Source organism: Danio rerio, chromosome 5 (assembly GCF_052040795.2).
Source record: "Danio rerio strain M-AB ecotype USA chromosome 5, GRCz13ab, whole genome shotgun sequence".
Lineage (NCBI taxonomy): Eukaryota > Metazoa > Chordata > Actinopteri > Cypriniformes > Danionidae > Danio > Danio rerio.
The window spans coordinates 79,017,938-79,041,908 of NC_141025.1; the positions used below are offsets into that span (position 1 = coordinate 79,017,938).

At 38.1% G+C, this 23,971-nt stretch overlaps 1 protein-coding gene across 3 annotated transcripts in view; it reads right to left on the reverse strand.

The window, feature by feature from the left end:
* The window catches only part of brinp1 (BMP/retinoic acid inducible neural specific 1), a 221,099-nt gene that overhangs the window by 59,509 nt on the left and 137,619 nt on the right, over nucleotides 1–23,971 (reverse strand). For all 3 annotated transcript variants that reach the window (XR_015489894.1, XM_087251056.1, NM_001328411.1), the window contains 1 exon segment: nucleotides 9,432–9,537. Coding sequence is in view for 2 of the 3 variants with exons in the window: in XM_087251056.1 (XP_087107182.1) it covers nucleotides 9,432–9,537 (106 nt within the window). In the remaining variant the exon portion in view is untranslated.

Here is a 23,971-nt window from a genome sequence, read left to right on the forward strand (position 1 = left end):
AAACAATTTCAGAGGCTCCTGGGGCATATGGCATCCGCAGCCGCTTCATGCCGCTCGGATTATTCTATATGAGACCACTTCAGCACTGGCTTCACGATCGAGTCCCCAGACGCGCATGGCACGCGCGCGCACACCGAGTCTCTGTTACTGCGCTGTGTCGCCGCGCCCTCAGCCCTTGGAGCGACCCCTCGTTCCTACAGGCCTGGGTGTCTCTAGAACAGGCGTCCAGTCTTGTTGTCGTTTCAGCAGACGCTTCCAACACGGGCTGGGGGGCTGTGCGTTGCGGGCATGCGGCTGCGGACCTGTGGAAAGGTACCCAGTTGCATTGGCATATCGCCTGGAGCTGTTGGCAGTGTTCCCCGCTCTCCACCGTTTTTTTCCCGGTGTTGGAGCGGCAACACGTGCTGGTCAGGACGGACAGTACGGCGGCGGTGGCGTATATCAGCCGTATAGGGGGTATGCGCTCTCGCCGCATGTCTCAGCTCGCCCGCCGTCTGCTCCTCTGGAGTCATCCGCGGCTGAAATCGCTGCACGCCATTCATATTCAGGCAAGCTCAACCGTGCAGCCGATGCGCTCTCACGGCAGCCTTGCGTCCTGGAGAATGGAGACTCCACCCCGAGTCTGTTCAGCTGATATGGGCGCGATTCGGGGAAGCCCAGATCGATCTGTTGCTTCCCCCGAGATCGCTCATTGCCAGTTGTTCTTTCCCTGACCGAGTGCTCTCGGCACGGATGCACTGGCTTACAGCTGGCCTCGGGGCACGCGCAATACGCGTTTCCCCCAGTGAGCCTGCTCGCGCAGTTACTGTGCATGGTCAGGGAGGACGAGGAACAGGTTGCTGGTTGCGCCCCTCTGGCTCAACCGGACCTGGATGTCAGAGCTCTCCCTCGCGATAGCCCTCCCCTGGCAGTCCCTTCGAGAGAGCACCTACTCTCTCAGGGACAGGGCACCACCTGGCACCCTCGCCGATCTTTGAAGAGATTTTTAGACGCGAGGAAGACTTAGGTAACCTCCGATTGCGGTGGCTAATACCGTCACTCGGGCTAGAGCCCCCTCCCCGAGCGCGCCTATGCCCTGACGTGAAGTCTATTCACTGAATGGTGTGTCTCTCGCTGAGAAGACCCCCGTAATTTGCCAGATCAGCGTTGTGCTTTCTTTACGCCGAGAGAAGTTGGAGAGCAGGCTGTCGCCCTCCACACTCAAGGTTACGTGGCTGCCATCTCCGCTCTCATAACGCGGTGGCTGGCAGCACCGTGGGAACGCATAACCTCATCATCCGGTTCCTCAGGGGCGTTAAGCGAATTAATCCACCCCGCCCCCTCTCATGCCCTCTTAGGATCTCGCCCTCGCTACACAAGCCGCGTCAGATCCCTTCGATCCTCGACTCAGTATTTTCTGTCCCTGAAGACAGCTCTGCTGGTCGCGTTGATATCGATTAGAGGGTCGGGGACCCGGAGGCATTTTTCGGTCAGTGACTCGTGCCTGTAATTGGGCTGGCTTCTCTCACGTATGAGACCCCGCCCGCGATATGTGCCCAAGGTTCCTACCACTCCGTTTTAATACGAGGTAGTGAGCCTGCAAGCGCTGCCCTCGGAGGAGGCAGACCCAGCCCTTATTTATTGTCCAGTTCGCGTTTTGCGTATTATCCGGACCGCACTCAGAGTTTAGATCATCTGAGCAGCTCTTCGTCTGTTATAGCGGTCGGCAGCAGGGAAGTGCCGTACCGAAATAAGTTCCCACTAGATTGTGGATGCCTTTCTTTCACTATCAGAGCCGAGATGAGCCGCGTCCCCCGAGAGCGCGTGCGCACTCCACTCGGAGCTTCGCATCCTCTCGAGCGCGCGCACGCGGCGCCCCTCTAACAGACATCTGTAGAGCTGCGGGCTGGGTGACACCCAACACATTGCAAGGTTTTACAATCTGCGAGTGGAGCCGGTTTCCTCAAGGGTATTAGGTAACCCTTGGTGATTGAGGAAACAATTCGGTAGGGTGTTGAAACACGCTTGCTGCGCCATTTTCCCTAACACGGAGATACGTGCGCCTTTTTATCTGTCAGTAAAGTTCCCCGTCAGGTGAGCCCTGCAGATTCCTCCGTGGCCCCCAGCACTGACTCAGCGGAGGAGTCACTTGCTGGCCCACTACGTTGTAGGTCTGCCCGCTGGTCAGCCCGCGTTTTGGGTAAAGGTGCCTGCTATGCGTGGTCCCCACTAGGCGATCCCATATGCTTATTCAGCCACGGTTAAGTCCCCCCCCCCTGGGCGGACCCGTGTCTTCCCTCCCCGCTAACCACTCTTTTGCTATGCGTACTCCCCCTTTTTAGGGCTAGTCCATATGTAAATTCTGCCATCTATCCCCCCTTGGGTAACGGATGGCCTCCGCAGCGTCCTCCCTATCGGGATTGCACGCTTCCCAACGTACTGTCGTATTTTCCTAGAATTATCTAGATGCTCACGACTTCCCAAAAAATATATATAAATCCGTAAAACTTCTGTTGAAGTAGGATAAATTAGGGCCAGGGACACGTTGGAGGACCGCGCCCCCCATGATGTGGGTGCGTCACGCTTGCTTGACTATCTCCTCATCGGGGGTGTTGGTAAGGTGCAGTCATGATGGCGCTTTCAATGGGCTCCCAATGCGTGGATTTTACAATCAAATCCACTTATAGTGCTGAAGTTCCCCCCGAAGGGGAACGTTCGAGGTTACTAAAGTAACCCTTCGTTCCCCGAGGAGGGGAACGGAAGCACTATACTCCGTCGCCATAATGACTGTCCCTTAGCTGTTGAAAGTCTCTTCAGCTTAAAAAGGATAGCGTCTGCTGCGCCAGGTGAGCTTATATACTCAGTTGATTGCTTATGCCGCTCACCTGCGCAGGCTTGCGCTGCCAATTCATTCTTAATTGGCCCGTTCAATACTCTTTCAGACGAGTAGCTTCTGAACCGAACCTCCCAATGCGTGGATTTTACAATCAAATCCACTTATAGTGCTTCCGTTCCCCTCCTCGGGGAACGAAGGGTTACTTTAGTAACCTCGAACGTTTTGTCAGTGTTTCCTAAAGATGCTGCACATGAAAACAGCAACTCAAAATCCATCTGTTTTCTGCGTGTAGAAGCGTGCGTGTGTGTTTGTGTATGTTTGTGTGTGTGTGTGTGTTTCTCATGACACTGCGTTTGCTGTTTGAGATTTAACACGATTTTACAACAGATTGTTTTATACGAGCGAGGGATGAATGTGAAAACGGCCTAATGAATCAGCAAAGGTCATTTTGAAGGGATTGTTGTGGCCGTTAATAAAAGTGTCTCTGCGGATAATAATCCTGATGAGAATATTGAAGGAGGAGGATCAGACACTTAAAGAAATCTGTAAACAAGATGAAGAATTGCCTCCATGACTTCATTTCAGAAAGCACCTGAGGGAGATGTTTAGCCGGAAACTTATTTATTAAACAGCAGATGTTCACAGATCAGGGTTCAGGAGTTCAGCTGATCATTCGACTCAACGCAACTGTACATAAAGATGGACACATTTCATTAAAGTCAAACTGAAGACACAGCAGCTCTGTGCTATTCAATTAAAGTGTGTAGTATATTGCATTTTTTATTCATTGCTTGATTCATTCATTCATTAGTTTGTCCATTAGTTCATTCATTTATCTGTTATTTATTTGTTTATTCTTTCTTTCTTTCTTTCTTTCTTTCTTTCTTTCTTTCTTTTCTTATTTATTTATTTATTTATTTATTTGTTTATTTATTTATTTTGTTCATTCATCCATTCATTCATTCATTCATTTCTTCATTTGTATGTTCTTTTATCTATTAGTTTGTCCATATTTTCAGTCTTTCATTCATTCATTCATTCATTAGTTAATGTTTCTTCATTTATTCATTCATGTGTCTGTCATTCATTCTCTCTCTCTCTCTCTCTCTCTCTCTCTCTCTCTCTCTCTCTCTCTTTCTTTCATTATTTCTTTCTTTTGTTTGCTTTTTCGTCCATTCATTCATTCATTCATTCATTCATTCATTCATTCATTCATTCATTCATTCATTTATTTAATCTTTTGTTTGTTTGTTTGTTCTTTTATCTGTTCATTTATTTGTTTGTTTGTTCATTTGTTCATTTGTTTGTTTTTTCGTTTGGTTGTTAAATTTTTCATTCATTCATTCATTCATTCATTCATTCAATCTTTTATTAGTGTGTTTGTTGTTTTATTCATTCATTCATTCATTCATTCATTCATTGAGTCAGTCATTCATCTATTTATCTGTTATTCATTCATTCATTCATTCATTCATTCATTCATTTATTGAGTCAGTCATTCATCTATTTATCTGTTATTCATTCATTCATTCATTCATTCATTCATTCATTCATTCATTCATTCATTCATTCATTCATTCATTCATTCATTCAATCATTCATAATTCATTTGTTCATTTATTCATCTATTTATTTATTTGCTTGTTTTTTTCTTTCGTTCAATAATTCAATCATTCATTCAATAGTTTATTCATTCATTCATTCATTCATTCATTCATATTTATTATTTTATTAAAATTAAAATTGTATTTATTAATTGATTTATTGTTTTTTTTTCTGTTTTTTTTTTGTCATGTACATTACATGAGTAGCATGAACATTCTGCTAAGCTTCTGCTTTTGTGCTCCACTGTAGAAAGTGTAAGTCACAGGGGTCAGCAAGCACAGGGTCTCGAAACGCCTGCAGATTAGTTCACGATTGGCTGAAGGAACCTTTTAAAGGAGTGTTTCTGTGGGATTCTGCAGGTCACTTTCAGGATTTCAGCTCCACATCTGACATTTTAGCATCTCAGACAAAGACTGTAAAAACACACCACATCTTACAGCTTACGATCACAAAAACATCTCAGATTTATGTTAGAACTACTTTATTTATATTAGTTCTGCTCTGCTAACTGTATTAGAAATCATCACTGATAAAATATGGCTTTTTTTTTAGATATTTTGTTTGTAATTTATTTTATCAACTTTATATACTTTTTTTTGTTACACATAAATACTACTACTAATTTTGATAATAATAATAATAATAATAATAATAATAATAATAATAATAATAATAATAATAATAATAACAATATGTACAGCTGTGTGAATTACTTATGGTCAGTTAGTGATTACTAGTGATTACAGATCACATGACAAAATGTGTAGTCAGTAATAAGATACTTTAGATTACACATTTATGGTGATGAAATACGATTACTTTTGGATTTCATTTAGATTACTTTAGTGCTAACATTAATTTGATGTCACTTGTGTCTATTTAGGATATTGTGCTATTTTGACACACAGTTTATGCAGTGTTCACTGAGGAGTAAGTAGACAACACTAATGTGGACACAGTGTTGCTCTGAAACAAAGGGGAAAACTGAAAGTTTTTGGAAAAACATTGCGAGTGTCTCCTGAGAACGCCTCATAATCAGTTTCCACAGCTGTTTTGTCTCTGCTGGGAAAAACAGTGACAGAAAGCACAAGCTAAACACATTGCAGCTTCGTCCTGACCTTCTGTACAGAAGCTGATTTATATTTACACCTCTGCATTGCTAAGTGCTGGGTGGAAGGGGAATAATAAAATAAAATAAAATAAAATAAAATAAAATAAAATAAAATAAAATAAAATAAAATTTAATTTAATTTAATTTAATTTAATTTAATTTAATTTAATTTAATTTAATTTAATGTAAAACAAATAAAATAAAAACACAAATGAAATAAAAGAAAATAAAATGCAAAATAAAATAAATAAATACAAAAGTTATTAATTTGATTGAAATTAAATTAAATACAATTAAAATAAAACAGAAATAAAATAGAATAAAATAAAGTGACAAATAAATAAAAAATAAAACAAAATAAACAAAAATTTAAAACACAAATGAAATAAATACACTAATAAAATAAAAGAAAATAAATAGAAAACAAAATATTTAATTTATTTTAATTTAATTTAATTTAATTTAATTAAACACGAATAAAGAAGCTGATTTATATTTTCACTTCTGGATTACTGAGTGCTGGGTGGAAGGGTGATAATAAAATAAAATTAATTAATTAAATTAAATTAAACTCAAATAAAATAAAATAAAATGGCAAAAAAATTAAAATAAATAAATAAAATAAAATAAACACAAATTTAAAACACAAATAAAATAAATACACTAATAAAATAATAGAAAATAAATAGAAAAATAGATGAATTTATTTTAATTTAATTTAATTTAATTTTATTTAATGTAATTTAATTTAATTAATAAAACAAAATAAAATAAAATAAAATAAAATAAAATAAAATAAAATAAAATAAAATAAAATAAAATAAAATAAAATAAAATATTTTAAAGGTAGTTTTGTAAGGATTGGCTTGCAGAGTCACAGTTCTCACTTTCATTTTCTAACTTTTTTCTAGTTATTTAATTTTCGAAATCTGCCGCTGCTTTTAGTAGTACGACAATAAATGTCCTGTAAAATTGTATTAAACTCACACGGGTAGCATATAACACTGAATAAAGCCCATAATCAGTACCTAAGGTTATAAATGTCAGAGTCGTTTATTCTGTTGCTCTGCTGCGACGTCACGAAAATAGAAAGCATTTATAAAATTGAAATGTACAGCGTCACCATTTCAGATGGTTAGGACAAACATTAGTCTTAATGTAACTGGTCATTAATGTCAATGTGTAGATGCATAATGTGTCAGTTCTGCTCTTGATTTGACATCATCGTCTTGCTGTTGATCTTCAGCACCATCAGTCACTCACAGCGCTTTATTTTATTTATTTATTTCGCAGCTGTGCATCTGAGAGTTTCTCTTCTCTACAGCATGTGTCAATACAGCAGATGTACACACTAAAATCCACACAATTATCAAGACATAATGATCTTTTCATGTGATAATGATGAGAGGAAACAAACACATTTCTGCACTTCTTGTTTCTATGTTTGGTTTGACACCCGAGCAGCTGGACTGATGAATCATTTGAGGCAAATCGCCTGGATTTCAGTCCTTTTTCTGCATTACAATCCTGCTACACTGTAAAAACAGCTTTACTTACTATCTAGCCCATGTAAAAAAAAAAAAAAATCATAGGCAATGTGTTTGATGCAGTGGATGCCCTTCCAGCTGCTACCTAGTACTGGGAAAACATTTCACTCTCATACAATATGACCAATAAGTTTTTTAAATTCACCTGTACTGCATGTTGTTGAACTGTGGGGGAAACCGGAGAGTAAAGGGTCTGTATTTTTTAGAGGTCCTACATTTCTTACAGGGAATATCCAAATAAAATGCAGTAGTGGTCGGTAACTCTGGTGTAATGCGAATGAAAGCGGGCGGTCTAACAATATAGCGCTCCCAAGTCCTGACATTGGTACAGCATATATTTGACTTTCTCATTCTTTTTAAGCACCGCCAGCGCTCACATGTTGAACGAACGCATGAGCAGTGCTTTCTACATGTGCCTTTTATTCACACAGCCTGTGAGCGCATCATGTAACGGTCCTCAGAGCGGGCTTTACCATGGTAGATCAAACTGAAGATGCGCTGTCCTTGAAGGATGTTCAGCTTGCATTAGAAAACAGCCAGTTTGCTGTTAATAAACCCACATCAGGCAAGTCTTTTTCATGTGTCATAGATGCAAATGAAAAAAAAAATTAGGTCACACTTTATTTAGATGGTCCGTTTGTTGAAGTAAGTTACACTGCATCTACATCCCAACTAATTCCCATTAGGTTATAAGTAGCGTGTTAGGTTGGGGTTGGGGTTAGGGTTAGTGTGAGTTGACATGTACTTGCAAAGCTTCCTATAGTCAGTTAAATGTCTGTGGAAGGAGCATCATCTGCAGATATCACGCAGTCTACTAATACACAAATGAACCATCAACATTAAGTGTTACAAAAACTAAATTTGCGCGAATTGATACCTTAAAGTTTTCCCCTCTAGCAGTCACGAGACTGGAGCCTCTGGTTAAAGGTGGCACTCATGTCTCATCACAAAGGGCCAAAAAAAAAAAGACATTTAGCCTGCAATCTTTGCACAACCTGCACTTTTATCTGTCATTTCTATCTTTCGATAATACTTTAAATGTCAGATTTTAGAAATCAGATCTAAATTTAGTGGAAAAAATTAGGTTGAGTAGAAAATTATTCTAAGCAGGCAGCGGGTGAACAAAGACTGAATATACAGCAGGAGCAGTCAGGTGCAGAAAAAAACCTTGCGGGAGCGAGACTATAAAAACAGTCCCGTGCAGACCTCTATACCAAAGCACCTGGAGGAAACCCATGCCAACACAAGGAGAACATGCAATCTCCATACATAAATGACAACTGGCCCAACCAGAACTCGAACCAGCAACCTTTTTGCTGTAAGACAACAGTCCTAACCACAGTCAACGTGTGGCCCTCAGAAAAAAAGTCAAAATTAAATTAAATCATTTAAATTAAATTCAAATTATGAAGTCATAATGGGGCAAGCAGAATAAACTCATCTCAAAGTCAAAACAATATTATTGTGCGTACATAAATGGCATATTAGTTTTGCCTTATTTTTTTGAATGAATGAATGAATGAATGAATGAATGAATGAATGAATGAATGAATAATTGAATGAATGAATGAATGAATGAATGAATGAATGAATGAATGAACGAACGAACGAACGAACGAACGAACAAACGAATGAACGAACGAACGAACAAACTAATGTCAAAATGAATGAACAATTGCAAGAAAGAAAGAAAGAAAGCAAGAAAGAAAGAAGGGAGGGAGGGAGGGAAGCATGGAAGGAAGGAAGGAAGGAAATAAATAAAGGAAGTAACTGAGGTACAGTACAAAAAACTGAAGAAAAAAGCACAATTATGGAAGAAAGGAAGGAAAGAAGTAAGAAAGGAAGGGATGGAGTGAGGGAGAGAAGGAGGAAGGAAGGAAGGAAGTTAGGTAATTGTAGAAGGAAATGAAGAAAAAGCAAATGATAAAAGGAAGTAACAATGGAAGCAAGGAAATGGTAGAAGGAAAGGATGAAAGAAGGAAATTATGAAAGGAAGAAAGGAAAGATGGAATGAATGAACGAATGAACAAAGGGAGGGAAGAAAGGGATGAAGGAAGGAAAGAAAGAAAGTAGAAGGACATTATGGAAAGAAAGAAAGAAAGAAAGAAAGAAAGAAGGAAACAAAGGAAGAAAGAAAGAAAGAATGAAAGAAAGAAAGAAAGAAAGAAAGAAAGACAGCTGCACATATATGTTCAAGTACATTAGCTATTAGTTTTTATATTCATAATTCTCCATGTATCAGATATCAGTATGGAGCAGGAATGCAATCAGCTCAGTCTCTGACCGTGTGGAGCTTCAGCTAAAGCAGATCATAAATTAATGACGATTATAATGAACATAATCAGCATTTTACCTTGTAGATGCAGTTTACTCTCCGGGCTCTGGAGGAGGACAGAACTGACCGAGTCCAGGTTATCATAGGTGCTGCAGCCCAGTGGACCTGTCCGCGTCTCCGTCACCTGGAAACACACACACATATGGTCAGCATTCAAAACAAATGTTATTAAGTAATTCCAAAAATTAGTGATTAAATTGGTTGCGATAATTTTCTATCGTTTTTCATGATATACAGTGAATATAATGTACAGAAAACTGCATGAAATGTTTAAATGTGATATAGGACGTGATTCTTTGTTCAACTTATTGTTAAAGTTGTTGAATCAATAACAAAAGAGTTGAGGATATCAGAGTCGACGATAGCAGAGTTTACGATAACATAGTTGACGATAACATAGTTGACAAATAACAGAGTTGAGGATACCAGAGTTGACGATAACAGAGTTGACGATAACAGAGTTGACGATAACAGAGTTGACGATAACAGAGTTGACGATAACAGAGTTGACAATAACAGAGTTGACGATAACAGAGTTGACGATAACAGAGTTGACAATACCAGAGTGGCTGATAACAGAGTTGACGATAACAGAGTTGACGATATCAGAGTTGACGATAACAGAGTTGACGATAACATAGTTGACAAATAACAGAGTTGAGGATACCAGAGTTGACAATAACAGAGTTGACAATAACAGAGTTGACGATAACAGAGTTGACGATATCAGAGTTGATGATATCAGAGTTGACGATAACAGAGTTGACAATAATAGAGTTGACGATATAAGGGGTTGACGATAACAGAGTCAACGATATCAGAGTTGACAATAATAGAGTTGACGATATAAGGGGTTGACGATAACAAAGTTGACGATAACAGAGTTGACGATATCAGAGTTGACTATAACAAAGTTGACGATAACAGAGTTGACGATATCAGAGTTGACGATATCAGAGCGGACGATAACAGAGTTGACGATAACAGAGTTAACGATAACAGAGTTGACGATATCAGAGTTGACGATATCAGAGTGGACGATAACAGAGTTGACGATAACAGAGTTGACAATAACAGAGTTGACGATATCAGAGTGGACGATAAGAAAGTTGACAATAACAGAGTTGACGATAACAGAGTTGACGATAACAGAGTTGACGATAACATAGTTGACAAATAACAGAGTTGAGGATACCAGAGTTGACAATAACAGAGTTGACAATAACAGAGTTGATGATAACAGAGTTGACGATAACAGAGTTGACGATATCAGAGTTGATGATATCAGAGTTGACGATAACAGAGTTGACAATAATAGAGTTGACGATATAAGGGGTTGACGATAACAGAGTCGACGATATCAGAGTTGACAATAATAGAGTTGACGATATAAGGGGTTGACGATAACAAAGTTGACGATAACAGAGTTGACGATATCAGAGTTGACTATAACAAAGTTGACGATAACAGAGTTGACGATATCAGAGTTGACGATATCAGAGCGGACGATAACAGAGTTGACGATAACAGAGTTGACGATAACAGAGTTGACGATATCAGAGTTGACGATATCAGAGTGGACGATAACAGAGTTGACGATAACAGAGTTGACAATAACAGAGTTGACGATATCAGAGTGGACGATAAGAAAGTTGACAATAACAGAGTTGACGATAACAGAGTTGACGATATCAGAGTGGACGATAACAAAGTTGACAATAACAGAGTTGACGATATCAGAGTTGTCGATATCAGAGTTGACGATAACAGAGTTGACGATATCAAAGTTGACGATAACAGAGTTGGCGATATCAGAGTTGACGATATCAGAGTTGACGATAACAAAGTTGACAATAACAGAGTTGACGATATCAGAGTTGACGATATCAGAGCGGACGATAACAGAGTTGACGATAACAGAGTTGACGATATCAGAGTTGACGATAACAGAGTTGACGATATCAGAGTTGACGATATCAGAGTGGACGATAACAGAGTTGACGATAACAAAGTTGACGATAACAGAGTTGACGATATCAGAGTGGACGATAACAGAGTGGATGATAACAGAGTTGACGATAACAGAGTTGACGATAACAGAGTTGACGATATCAGAGTTGACGATAACAGAGTTGACGATATCAGAGTTGACGATATCAGAGTGGACGATAACAGAGTTGACGATAACAAAGTTGACGATAACATAGTTGACGATATCAGAGTGGACGATAACAGAGTTGACGATATCAGAGTGGACGATAACAGAGTTGACGATATCAGAGTGGATGATAACAGAGTTGACAATAACAGAGTTGACGATAACAGAGTTGACGATAACATAGTTGACGATATCAGAGTTGACGATATCAGAGTTGACGATAACAGAGTTGACGATAACATAGTTGACGAGTTGAATTTTAATTTTAATTTAAAAGCTTTTTGTTCATAAGGCCCTTTTAACACTATTTTTTTTCTCAGTGAATTTATTGACAGCACATGCTGCTGTGGTTATTGCTTTATACAGTGGGGTGCTGGTCTTTATGTGTCAGATCATGAAATACATTTCTTCTTTTCCTCCTAAAAACAAGATCAATATGTTGTTGTGAAGGCCTTGGGCAAAGGTCTTACTGCTTACAGAATTAATACAACATTCAGGAATCATTCGTGACTGATAACAGACAGACCGCAGACACAGCAGAGTTTAAATATAAGCAATGATCAGAATAATGACCCAGGAAAACACTATCAAAGCACTCATACACATCTACTGTACACATTACTGTGCAAAAAACAGAAGATGTATTTAATAAGAAAAATGATGCTTGCTTTAGCTCCCATCAACAATGATTAAGAAATGCTGTAAAATAAAGTGTCTATTGTTGATCTTACAGTAAATATTGCATTAACTAGTGCTAACAGATGGGGTGTTTTTGTAAAGGCTTACCAATTTATCCTTAATATTCTATATTTATTGTTTTCATGCAGTTAGATTATGTTATTAATGGTAAATAACTGATAATTCAGCATTGCAGTGATTAAATATGCACAGACTGTAATGAGAGTATTCATAAAAACGACAGCTACATTTACTTAAACGATTCCATTTTCTTCCTTCTATCATTTCCTTCCTTCCATCCATCCTTCCTTTCTTCCTTCCTTCCTTCATTTCTTCTACCACTACCTCAATTCCGTCCTTCTTCTTTCTTTCCTTCCTTCCTTCCTTCCTTCCATCCTTCCTTCCTTCCTTCCATCATTTCTTCTACCACAACCTCAATTCAGTCCTTCTTCCTTCTTTTCTTTTTTTTCCTTCATTCCTTCCTTCCTTCCTTTTTCCTTCCTTCCTTCATTCATTCCTTCCTTCATTTATTCCACCACTACCTCAATTACGTCCTTCTTCCTTGTTTCTTCTTTCCTTCTTTCCTTTCTTCATTCCTTCCTTCTTTCCTTCCTTCTATCATTTCCTTCCTTCCATCCATCCTTCCTTTCTTCCTTCCTTCCTTCCTTCATTTCTTCTACCACTACCTCAATTCCGTCCTTCTTCTTTGTTTCCTTCCTTCCTTCCTTCCTTCCTTCCTTCCTTCCTTCCTTCCTTCCTTCTTTCCTTCCTTCCTTCCTTCCATCCTTCCTTCCTTCCTTCTTTTCTTCCTTCCTTCCTTCATTTCTTCTACCACAACCTCAATTCCGTCCTTCTTCCTTCTTTTCTTTTTTTTCCTTCATTCCTTCCTTCCTTCCTTTTTCCTTCCTTCCTTCATTCATTCCTTCCTTCATTTATTCTACCACTACCTCAATTACGTCCTTCTTCCTTGTTTCTTCTTTCCTTCTTTCCTTTCTTCATTCCTTCCTTCTTTCCTTCCTTTATTCATTCCTTCCTTCCTTCATTTCTTCTACCAGTACCTCAATCCCTTCCTTCTTCCTTCTTTTCTTTCTTCCTTCATTTCTTCCTTCTTTAATTCTACCACTACCTCATTTTCTTCTTCCATCTTTACTTCCTTCTACCATTATTTTTTGTTAATTTGTTTGTCCATCCATCCATCCATCCATCCCTTTTGAAGTGTACTCCAGTGCACATTAACCCTCCTATTATCCATGGGAAAAGTTTAACCCTATTTAATATTTGACAACAGTAAACACATGGTTTATTTAAAGACATAGTTAAGATGTCAGCAAAATACATAAGTTACTTGACACAAACCCCAAGTAACCCAAGAAGAGAAAAGGGATTATCAGATTTTATGCAAGTGCAATTATTTTTCATTTATGGTTCCACAATTTAAAATATGTCCAGAAGCCCAGACTGTAAGACTATGGACAGAACGTTTAAATGTTAGCATATGGTCATTTGCAATTGGACTGACTTGAGTATGATTACACTGCAGCTCAGCTCTTCTGTATATAAGCTGTTTTGTGAATTCTCCAGTGTTGTGCTAATGGGGACCGACTGGTGCTCAGGTGTGTGTTGTGATGTGCTGTGATGTGTTTTCTGTGTTCTCCTGCCCGCGGGTGTTAAAGGTCAAACACATGCTGCAGTTTCTCTGCGGTGTCAATGCAATGAAAGTGACCCGCAGATGTAACACGATCTGCACAACACAAGACTTATTTAGGTCAAAGGCTGCTGGAACTCACACTCTGGAGGAGGCAGAGAGACTAAATAAATGCGACGCAACACACTAAAAGAGAACTGGTGCCAAGTGCATGTTTAGTTTAAATTAGAAACCAGAAGAATGAAAGTCAAGATAAAGATAATGTCTAGTTAAACCGAGGAATACGACACAGGATGACGAACACATGGGCTATAAATACAAAGAGAAGTAAATGAACAAAACACCTAGAAATGATTACAATGAGATGAAAGGAAGGGATGGGGGAAGGAAGGAAGGAAGGAAGGAAGGGATGGAGGAAGGAAGGAAGGAAGGGATGGAGGAAGGAAGGAAGGAAGGAAGGAAGGGATGGAGGAAGGAAGGAAGGAAGGAAGGAGGAAAGAATGAAGGAAGGAAGGAAGGAAGGAAGGGTGGAAGGAAAAAATTATGCTAATGCTAAAACAAAATGGAGAAAAACAATAAATGATGGAAGAAAGTAAGGATGGGAGTGAGGAAAGAATGTAGGAAGGATATGGTGGAAGCAAATGATGAAAAAATTAATTTATGGAAAGAAAAACTGACAGTAAGAAGGAAGAAATTAAAGAAGCAAGAAAGGAAGGAAGGAGGGAAGAAATGAAGGAAGGAATTGAAGAAATAGTAGAAGGAAATGAAGAAAGGAAGAAATGACAGAAGGAAAGAAAGAAAGAAAAAAATAATAAAAAAGAAAGAAAGAAAGAACAAAAAGAAAGGAAATGGTAGAAAGAAAGGATAAGGCTATCGAGTAAGAAAGGAAGGAAGAAAAGAATGGAGAAAGGAATGAAAGAAGGAAGGAATTTATGTAATGCTAGAAGGAAATGAAGAAAAACATTAAATGATGGAAGGAAGAAAGAAGGAAGGAAGGAAGGAAGGAAGGAAGGAAGGAAGGAAGGAAATGGTGGAAGGAAAGGATGAACAAAGACAATTATGGAAGACAGGGCAGACAAAGAAAAAAAATGAAGGAAGTGGTAGAAGGAAAGCATGAAAGAAGGAAATCAAGTAAGGAAGGAAGAAAAGAAGAAATGGAGGAAGGAAGGAAAGAAGGAAGGGATGGAGGAATCGAGGTAATGGTGGAAGGAAATTAAGAAAGGAGGAAATGATGAAAAGAAAGAAAGAAAGAAAGAAAGAAAGAAAGAAAGAAAGAAAGAAAGAAAGAAAGAAAGAAAGAAAGAAAGAAAATATGTAGTGAGGGGAAGGAGGGATGGAGAGAATGAAAAAAGAAAGAAAAAGAGAGGAAGGAAAGAATGAAGAAGGGCAGGAAAGAAGAAAGGAATAAAGGAAGGAAGGAAAGAAGGAAGAAAATGGTAGAAGGAAACGATAAAAGAAGGAAATTAAGTGAGGAAGAAAGGAAATATGGAATGGAGGAAGGATGTAAGGAAGGAAGGAAGGAAGGAAGGAAGAAAGGAAGGAAGGAAGAAAGGAAGGAATTGAGGTAATGGTGGAAGAAAATTAAGGTGGAAAGAAAGAAAGAAAGAAAGAAAGAAAGAAAGAAAGAAAGAAAGGAGGGATGGAAGGAGGGAAGAAATGAAGGAAGGAAGGAAGCAAAAAAGAATAAAAGAAAAAAGAAAGAAAAAGGAATGAAAGAAGATAGAAAAAGAAGGAATGAAAGAATGGAGGAGGGGGAGGGAAAGAAAGAAAAAAGAAAAAAGAGGCAAAAAAGAAAAACAGGAGGAAGGAAGGAAGGAAGGAAGGAAGTAAAATGGTAGAAGGAAATGATGAAAGAAGGAGATCAAGGAAGGAATAAAGGAAAGAAGGAAAGAAAGAAGAAAAATGAAAAGGAATTCAAGGAAGGAAGGAATGAAGGAAGGAAATGGTAAAAGGTAAAGATGAAAGAAGGAAATCAAGGAAAAAGAGGAAGGAAGGAAGGAAGGAAGGAAGAAAGGAAGGAAGGAAGGAAAGAAAGGATGAAAAAAGGAGATCAAGGAAGGAATAAAGGAGAGAATGAAAGAAAGAAGAAAAAAAAAATGAAATCAAGGAAAGAAGGAAGGAAGGAAGTGAGGTAATGGTAGAGGAAAATTAAGTAAGAATGAAATGGTGGAAGGAAGGATAGAAAAAAAGAAGAAAAAAAGTAGGAAGGAATGAAAAAAGCAAAGGATGGAAGGAAAGTAGTAAGCCCCTCTCATATTATTACATAAGTTCAGGAGTGAATTGTGCGCAACAGAGCAGCATGAACATTCAGATAAAGATCTGCTTTTGTGCTCCACACAGTAAACGCACTAATAAACCTACTGGCTGGAGTTTTTATCCGTTCCCACACAACTGCCTTCAAACATCTCTGCATGAAGCTCAGCAACACACATCACTTGGCATGGAAAGGGAATAATCCTAAAGTCCTAAAGCTACACACACACAAATAATCAGCGGATTAAGAAATAGATTGCCAGAATATAAAACAAAAATCAGAGCGCTGTCGTCTAATGAAGATGGAGATTTGCGGGATTACACACAAACGCTGAAAAGCCGCGCGACTTGATGCTCGTTCAAGCTCGCGGCAGATAATAAGAAAAACAGGCATGTAAACATTGGACTTAAAAGAGTGTAAATCCGCCGGCTTTGATTCCACCTGCCGCACACGCTCAGCGTTCAGAAACAGCCGTCTGTCGTCTCCGCTTTCATCACGTATAGATGTGAAGACGGTCAGACGACGGCGTTTTGGGGAGATTAGACGCTCCTGTAGCATTAAAGCACACTGTATCTAGTCAAATCTGCCATGAAGCAGGGCATTGTGGGACTGTTTCCTATTTCGTCTGTCACCTGTCAGCTTTATAATGAAGATCTATTTTGAGCTCTTGATAGTAAAGGGACGTGAACCCGACGCTACCCAAGAGACCGATGATGTCTTGGTGCTATTTTGGTGAACAGGCGGAGAAAACGATTGGGAGTTTGATTCCACATACAAGCCTGTAGCCAGCCTGGTGAAAGCGGTGGCTATTTTTTCTCCAAAAGTGGACCGTTTTGCAGTTATCCGGCTCATTTTCTGTGTATCTATGAGGTTTAAATGCTGCATTGTAGAGACATTTTAAGCACTATTTTTAGCTGGATTAGTAGAGTCAGTATCGCTAAGTTGGCAATGCTGTTTGTAAAGACAATGCTATAAAAATGTTTTACAAATATATAGAGTTTTTTTATTGCAAATATTTCGTTTTTCTGCACTGTTTGATTTTTATTTGCAGCTGTTTTTTGTTTGCAAATGTAATTTTTACTTCTCGAAACTTAATTTTCCCTTTGCATTTTATTTTTGTCTAACAAAGTTTTCTCAGATAATTTTCGCTTAGCAATTTTATTTATTCATTCATTCATTCATTCATTCATTCATTCATTCATTCATTCATTCATTCATTCATTCATTCATTCATTTTCTTGTCGGCTTAGTCCCTTTATTAATCCGGGGTCGCCACAGCAGAATGAACCGCCAACTTATCTAGCAAGTTTTTACACAGCGGATGCCCTTCCAGCCGCAACCCATCTCTGGGAAACATTCACACAGACACATTCACACACACACACTCATACACTACAGACAATTTAGCCTACCCAATTCACCTGTACCAGATGTCTTTGGACTGTGGGGGAAACCGAAGCACCCGGAGGAAACATGCAAACTCCACACAGAAATGCCAACTGAGCCGAGGTTCAAACCAGCGACCTTCTTGCTGTGAGGCGACAGCACTGCCAATGCCTCGCCTTATTTATTTATTCATTTCATTTTCTTGTCGGCTTAGTCCCTTTATTAATCCGGGGTCGCCACAGCGGAATGAACCGCCAACTTATCCAGCAAGTTTTTACGCAGCGGATGGCCTTCCAGGTGCTACCCATCTCTGGGAAACATCCACACACACATTCACACACACACTCATACACTACTGACAATTTAGCCTACCCAATTCACCTGTACCACATGTCTTTGGACTGTGGGGGAAACCGGAGCACCCGGAGGAAACCCACGCGAGGGCAGGGAGAACATGCAAACTCCACACAGAAACGCCAACTATATATTTATTTTAGCTCAATACTATATGTTTTGTTTGTAAAGCTTCCCTTTATTTTGCAAGTCTATATGGCTCTAGATTGACTCCACATATTAGCTTGTCAGATGCTCACTTTTCGATGTACCAAAAACATTTCCTTCCTTCCTTCCTTCCTTCCTTCCATCCTTCCTTCGTTCCATCCTTCCTTCCTTCCATCCTTCCTCCATTCCTTATTTCCTTTCTTCCTCACTTAATTTCCTTCTTTTATCGTTTCCTTCCACCATTTTTTTCCTTAAAATAGTTTAAAAAGCTTATTTTTACTCATTATTTTCAAAATACAGGGCTGCACAGTGGCGCAGTGGGTAGCATGGGTGCCTCACAGCAATACGGATGCTGGTTTGAGCCCCAGCTGGGTCAGTTGCCGTTTCTGTGTGGAGTTTGCATGTTCTCCCCATGTTGGCGTGGGTTTCCTCCCGGTGCTCAGGTTTCCCCCACAAATCCACACACATGCAGTATAGGTGAATTGGGTATGCTTAATTGTCTGTAGTGTGTGTGTGTGTGTGTGTGTGTGTGTGTGTGTGTGTGTGTGTGTGTATGAAGTGTATGAGCATTTCCCAGTAATGGATCACAGTTGGAAGGGCATCCACTGCGTAAAACATGTGCTGGATAAGTTGGCGGTTCATTCCGCTGTGGCAACCCCTGATAAAAAAGCCAAAGGAAAATGAATGAATAAATGAATGAACATATTTAATGATTTTACTCTGAGAAACAAATAATTGATTGTTTAAAAGATGCAAAAATCATTGTCTCAGTGTAATTAATAAACCATCATTATGGCCAAAAGTCTATTTGTTTCTGATTTGAAGTATTCTGATTATGCTCATAGCTATAAATCAATCCAATATTGGCCTAAAAATATCAATATTTCAGTGTATACCTAGTATATACTATAAACTGTTATAAATTGCATTGCTTTATGAATGTAAATATAGCTTATGATTGTGATGTACATCTGAATTTTCACCGTCATTTCTTCAGTCTTCAGAGTCACACTTCATCCGCAGCTGTAAGTATAACATGAGCAAAAGAAGCATGGTTTGCACTGTTTGCAGCGGTGCGCTACAGCATAAATATCAGTAATGCCCACATACAGCTATTCTGCATAATCACACGGCTGAGGAGAGAGAGAGAACAAATATGCATCCGTTTTAATGGCACCTGTTCTGGGAAAGAGCCGCTGGATATAGTGACTCAAATTGGATGCTGGCCAACCAATAGATTTTTAAATAGATGTCCTCTGAAACGCTCGCTGCATCATCATAAATTTGCATACGGAGTTTAAGACTAAAATCAGCTGAAAGCATTGGAGAGAAGAAGAAGACGCGACCTTGACTATCAGCCCAAAACACCAGCAGAAACATGTGCATCTTCACTTTATTCCCAAATGACTCCTGATCGGGAATAAAAAAATAGATAGATAAAAAATTATAATAATAAATAAATAAATAAATAAATAAAAAATAAATAAATGCTAAATAAATAAATAAATAAATAATTAAATAAATAAATAAATACAAAATAAATAAATACAAAATAAATAAATAAATAAATAAATAATAAATACAAAATAAATAAATAAATAAACACAAAATAAATAAATAAATAAATAAATAAATAAATAATAAATACAAAATAAATAAATACAAAATAAATAAATGAATAAAGAAATAACTTATAAATAAATAAATAAATAAATAAATAAATAAATAAATAAATAAATAAATAAATAAATGTGTCTTAATTTTAAGCTTCTCTGCATGATATCAAGCTGATTGCATAACATGCAGCTAATATTAATCCGGTCCAATGGCTGTGTGTGTGCTTAAGAACAGCCTAGTACAGAGAAACTAAAGAATAATCACATGAAAAAAAAATAAATAAACAAAACATGCAGAAAGAAAAAGTCTGTAAGCACGCGAGGCTGCGACTGGCCTTGTGCAGATGATTCCTCTGTGATCTCTGCGGGTCACTGCATTTAATGAGCTCGGAATAGGTTTGCTGTATGGTTTCTTTGTGTTTTTCTGTGTTTCGATGCTTTAATGACTTCAGTTTCTATCAGTGAAAAAAAAAAACTCACTTTAAAAACTTAAAAACTAAAACTAACTCTCAAACTAACTTTTCCAGTGTTAATATGCAACATGTTACAGATATAACACTGAAATATTTAAGCTTCAAACTCTTTTATTATTGTTTTTCCTATTTTTGTCAACTCTGTTAAGGTCAACTAGTTAATGTCAACTGGTACCGTCAACTTTGTTAATGTCAACTCTGTTATCATCAACTGTTACCGTCAACTCTGACATTAGCCCCTTTCACACAGTGATACCGGTAAATATCCGGAAAATTTACAGAACGACTTTACCGGTATATTCAAAAAAGCGCTGTTCACACAGGCGAGGACGTTACGGAAATTTTCCGGAAAAGAGCATTCACACATCCATTCCAAAATACCAGTAAATTCTGACATCATTCACCACAAATGAGCTTTAAACGGCTGCGCTTGTATTTGTAAACATTTGACTAAATTACAAACTCTTTTGATAATCAATATTGTAAACAACTTTCACTGGATCATATTCGCATGTCGAGATGTTCATAATATGTGCGTGTGCTGACGCTCACAGGCTGTTTCATGGGCACACGCAAAGCTTGAAGGTAAACAAACAACGGCTTATCATAAGCATCTTATCGATGATTATTTGCACAGTTGGCATTAAGAAGAACATATAGACGTTATCTGACTAACTTCTAGCAGCTAAATGTGTCTGGAAAAATATTCAAAGGCTTTTATTCTCACAAACCGCGCGGACGTAAATGCGTCTGACTGTTGTGATTGGCTAAAGCAGAAGTCTTACGTCAGCACGTTCTAGACGTGCACGAGCTTATTCCGGAAATCTTCCTTCTGCGTTCACACAGCGCAGCATTCCGGCAAATTGCCGGTAATGTTACAACTTCTCTTTCCGGAAAATAGCCAGAACGAATTTACCGGTATTTTCAAAAAGGACCTGTTCACACATACAACCTTTCCGGAAAATTGCCGGTAATTTTCCGGAAAGGTCTGTATGTGTGAAAGGGGCTATAGTCAGCTCTGTTATTATCAAAATCTGTTATTATCAACTCTGTTACCGTCAACTCTGATATCGTCAACTCTGTTATCATCAACTCTGATATCGTCAACTCTGTTACCAGACAACTCTGTTACTGCAAACTCTGTTATCGTCAACTCTTTTACCGCAAACTGTTAATGTCAACTGTTACCATCAACTCTGATATCGTCAACTCTAATATTGTCAACTCTGTTATCGTCAATTCTGTTTTCATCAACTGTTACCATCAACTATGTTACTGTCAACTCTGTTATCAACAACTCTGATATAGTCAACTCTGTTATCGTCAATTCTGCTAACGTCAACTCTGTTCCTGTCAACTCTGTTATTGCCAACTCTGTCATTGTCAACTATATTATTGTCAACTCTGTTATCGTCAATTCTGCTATCGTCAACCCTGTTACCATCAACTGTTACCGTCAACTCTGATATTGTCAACTCTGATATTGTCAACTCTGTTACTGCCAGCTTTGTTATCGTCAATTCTGTTACTGTTAACTATATTATCGTCAACTATGTTATCGCCAATTCTGCTATTTTCAACTCTGTTATCTTCAACTATATAATCATCAACTTAGTTACTGTCTACTATATTACTGTTAATTGTTATCGTCAACTCTGTTACTGTCAACTCTGTTTTCTTTAACTCTGTTATCATCAACTATATAATCATCAACTTAGTTACTGTCAAATAAAGTATTGTCAACCATATTACTCTCAACTCTGTTAGTGTCAATTGTTACCATCAACTTTGTTATTGTCAACTTTGTTATCGTCAAATCAGTTGTACTCAACTCTGTTATCTTCAACTCAGTTATCGTCAACTCCATTTTTGTCAACTCTGATATTGTCATCTCTGTTATCGTTAACTTCATTATCTTCAACTCTGTTATCGTCAACTCTGATATCAACAACTCTTTTATCGTCAGCTCTGTAATCTTCAACTCTTTTATCATCAACTCTGATATCGTCAACTCTGATATCGTCAACTCTGATATCGTCAACTCTGTTATCGTCAACTTTGTTATCGTCAACTCTGATATCGTCAACTATGATATCGTCAACTTTGTTATCGTCAACTCTTTTATCGTCAACTCTGATATCGTCAACTCTGATATCGTCAACTCTGTTATCGTCAACTCTGATATCGTCAACTCTGTTATCGTCAACTCTGATATCGTCAACTCTGTTATCGTCAACTCTGATATCGTCAACTCTGATATCGTCAACTCTGTTATCATCAACTCTGTTATCGTCAACTCTGATATCGTCAACTCTGTTATCGTCAACTCTGATATCGTCAACTCTGTTATCGTCAACTCTGTTATCGTGAACTCTGTTATCGTCAACTCTGATATCGTCAACTCTGATATCGTCAACTCTGATATCGTCAACTCTGATATCGTCAACTCTTTTATCGTCAACTCTGTAATCTTCAACTCTGTTATCGTCAATTCTGATATCGTCATCTTTGTTATCGCCAACTTTGTTATTGTCAACTCTGTTACTGTCAACTGATATCGTCAACTTTGTTATCGTCAACGCTGTTAGTGTTTTAACAAAAAGTTAAACAACATTTAGTAACTTAATCAACTGTTCTCTGTCACATTTAAACATTCTGCTTTACAACAGTAATGAATTCAGCCTATTTGCTTTATACAAACAACATGATAAAAACAAACACACACACACAAACACACATGGGCATGTTATGTTCATATTTGCATGAGCTGTCTCTTCTTCGGTAGAGGTGATTTGACTGCAGCTGTAATGCGTCTTCAGCTTGATATTGAGTGCTGCAGATCTGCTGTGTTCAAAATACAGATACATACAGCCGAGGCAGCGCTATGAGGACATTTCGGTCCCTCTCACTGTTCATTTGTCTGCTGCGAGACCCCAGACACACAGTGAAGTCCCAGCAGACACACACACACACACACACACACGTCACGCTTTTCATGCCTCCAGAGACTGAGTCCTGACTCCACGCTGTCATAAAGTGTGTGTTTGAAGAGCCACAGAGAGACAGAGCTGATTTAGCTGAGCTTTCTGTGCACAAAGTGTCCTCAGAAGTGAGCAAACCCTCCCATCTGGGATTTCTTCAAAGAGAAACATGATTTGAATTTTTATATTTTGATAAGTACACTTCCATAGCTGTAATTACCATAATGTGAAAAGTGCGCATCCTCAATAGTGTAACGAGATCATGCATTTAAAGGAGAATTAGCACATGCATTTAAACATTAGTCAATGCATTGAATTAGCAATGAGTCAATAGCTGTTTGTTATTTTGTTTTTGTAAATAAGCTGCATGCATTACCTTCTGTTAACGAGCAACTTTTGATTTATAAATAGACATAATAAATGCTAAGTTTAATATCAGCTTATATTAATAAAGATTTTCTTGCTGTTAATTTAACTAACTTTAGTATAAATGTGATACCACTAATATAATTAATTTAAAATAATTGTAATTATGACAACATTATAAATATTAATTTATTATATACACTACCGGTCAAAAGTTTTAGGTCAGCAGGATTTTTAAAATGTTTTGAAATAAGCTTCTCCTGCTCACCAAGGCTGCATTTATTTCATCGATGGTGCAGTACACATTGTGAATTGTTAAATAATATTGCATTATAAAATAACAGTTCAAAAGTAGTTTATAACTTAGTTTAATAATTTATTCCAGTGATTTAAATATGAATTTTAGCTTCATTGCACCAGTCTTCAGTCACATGATCATTCAATCTTTCAAAAATCCCTCTAATATTAATGATAATAATAATAGTACTACTACTACTACT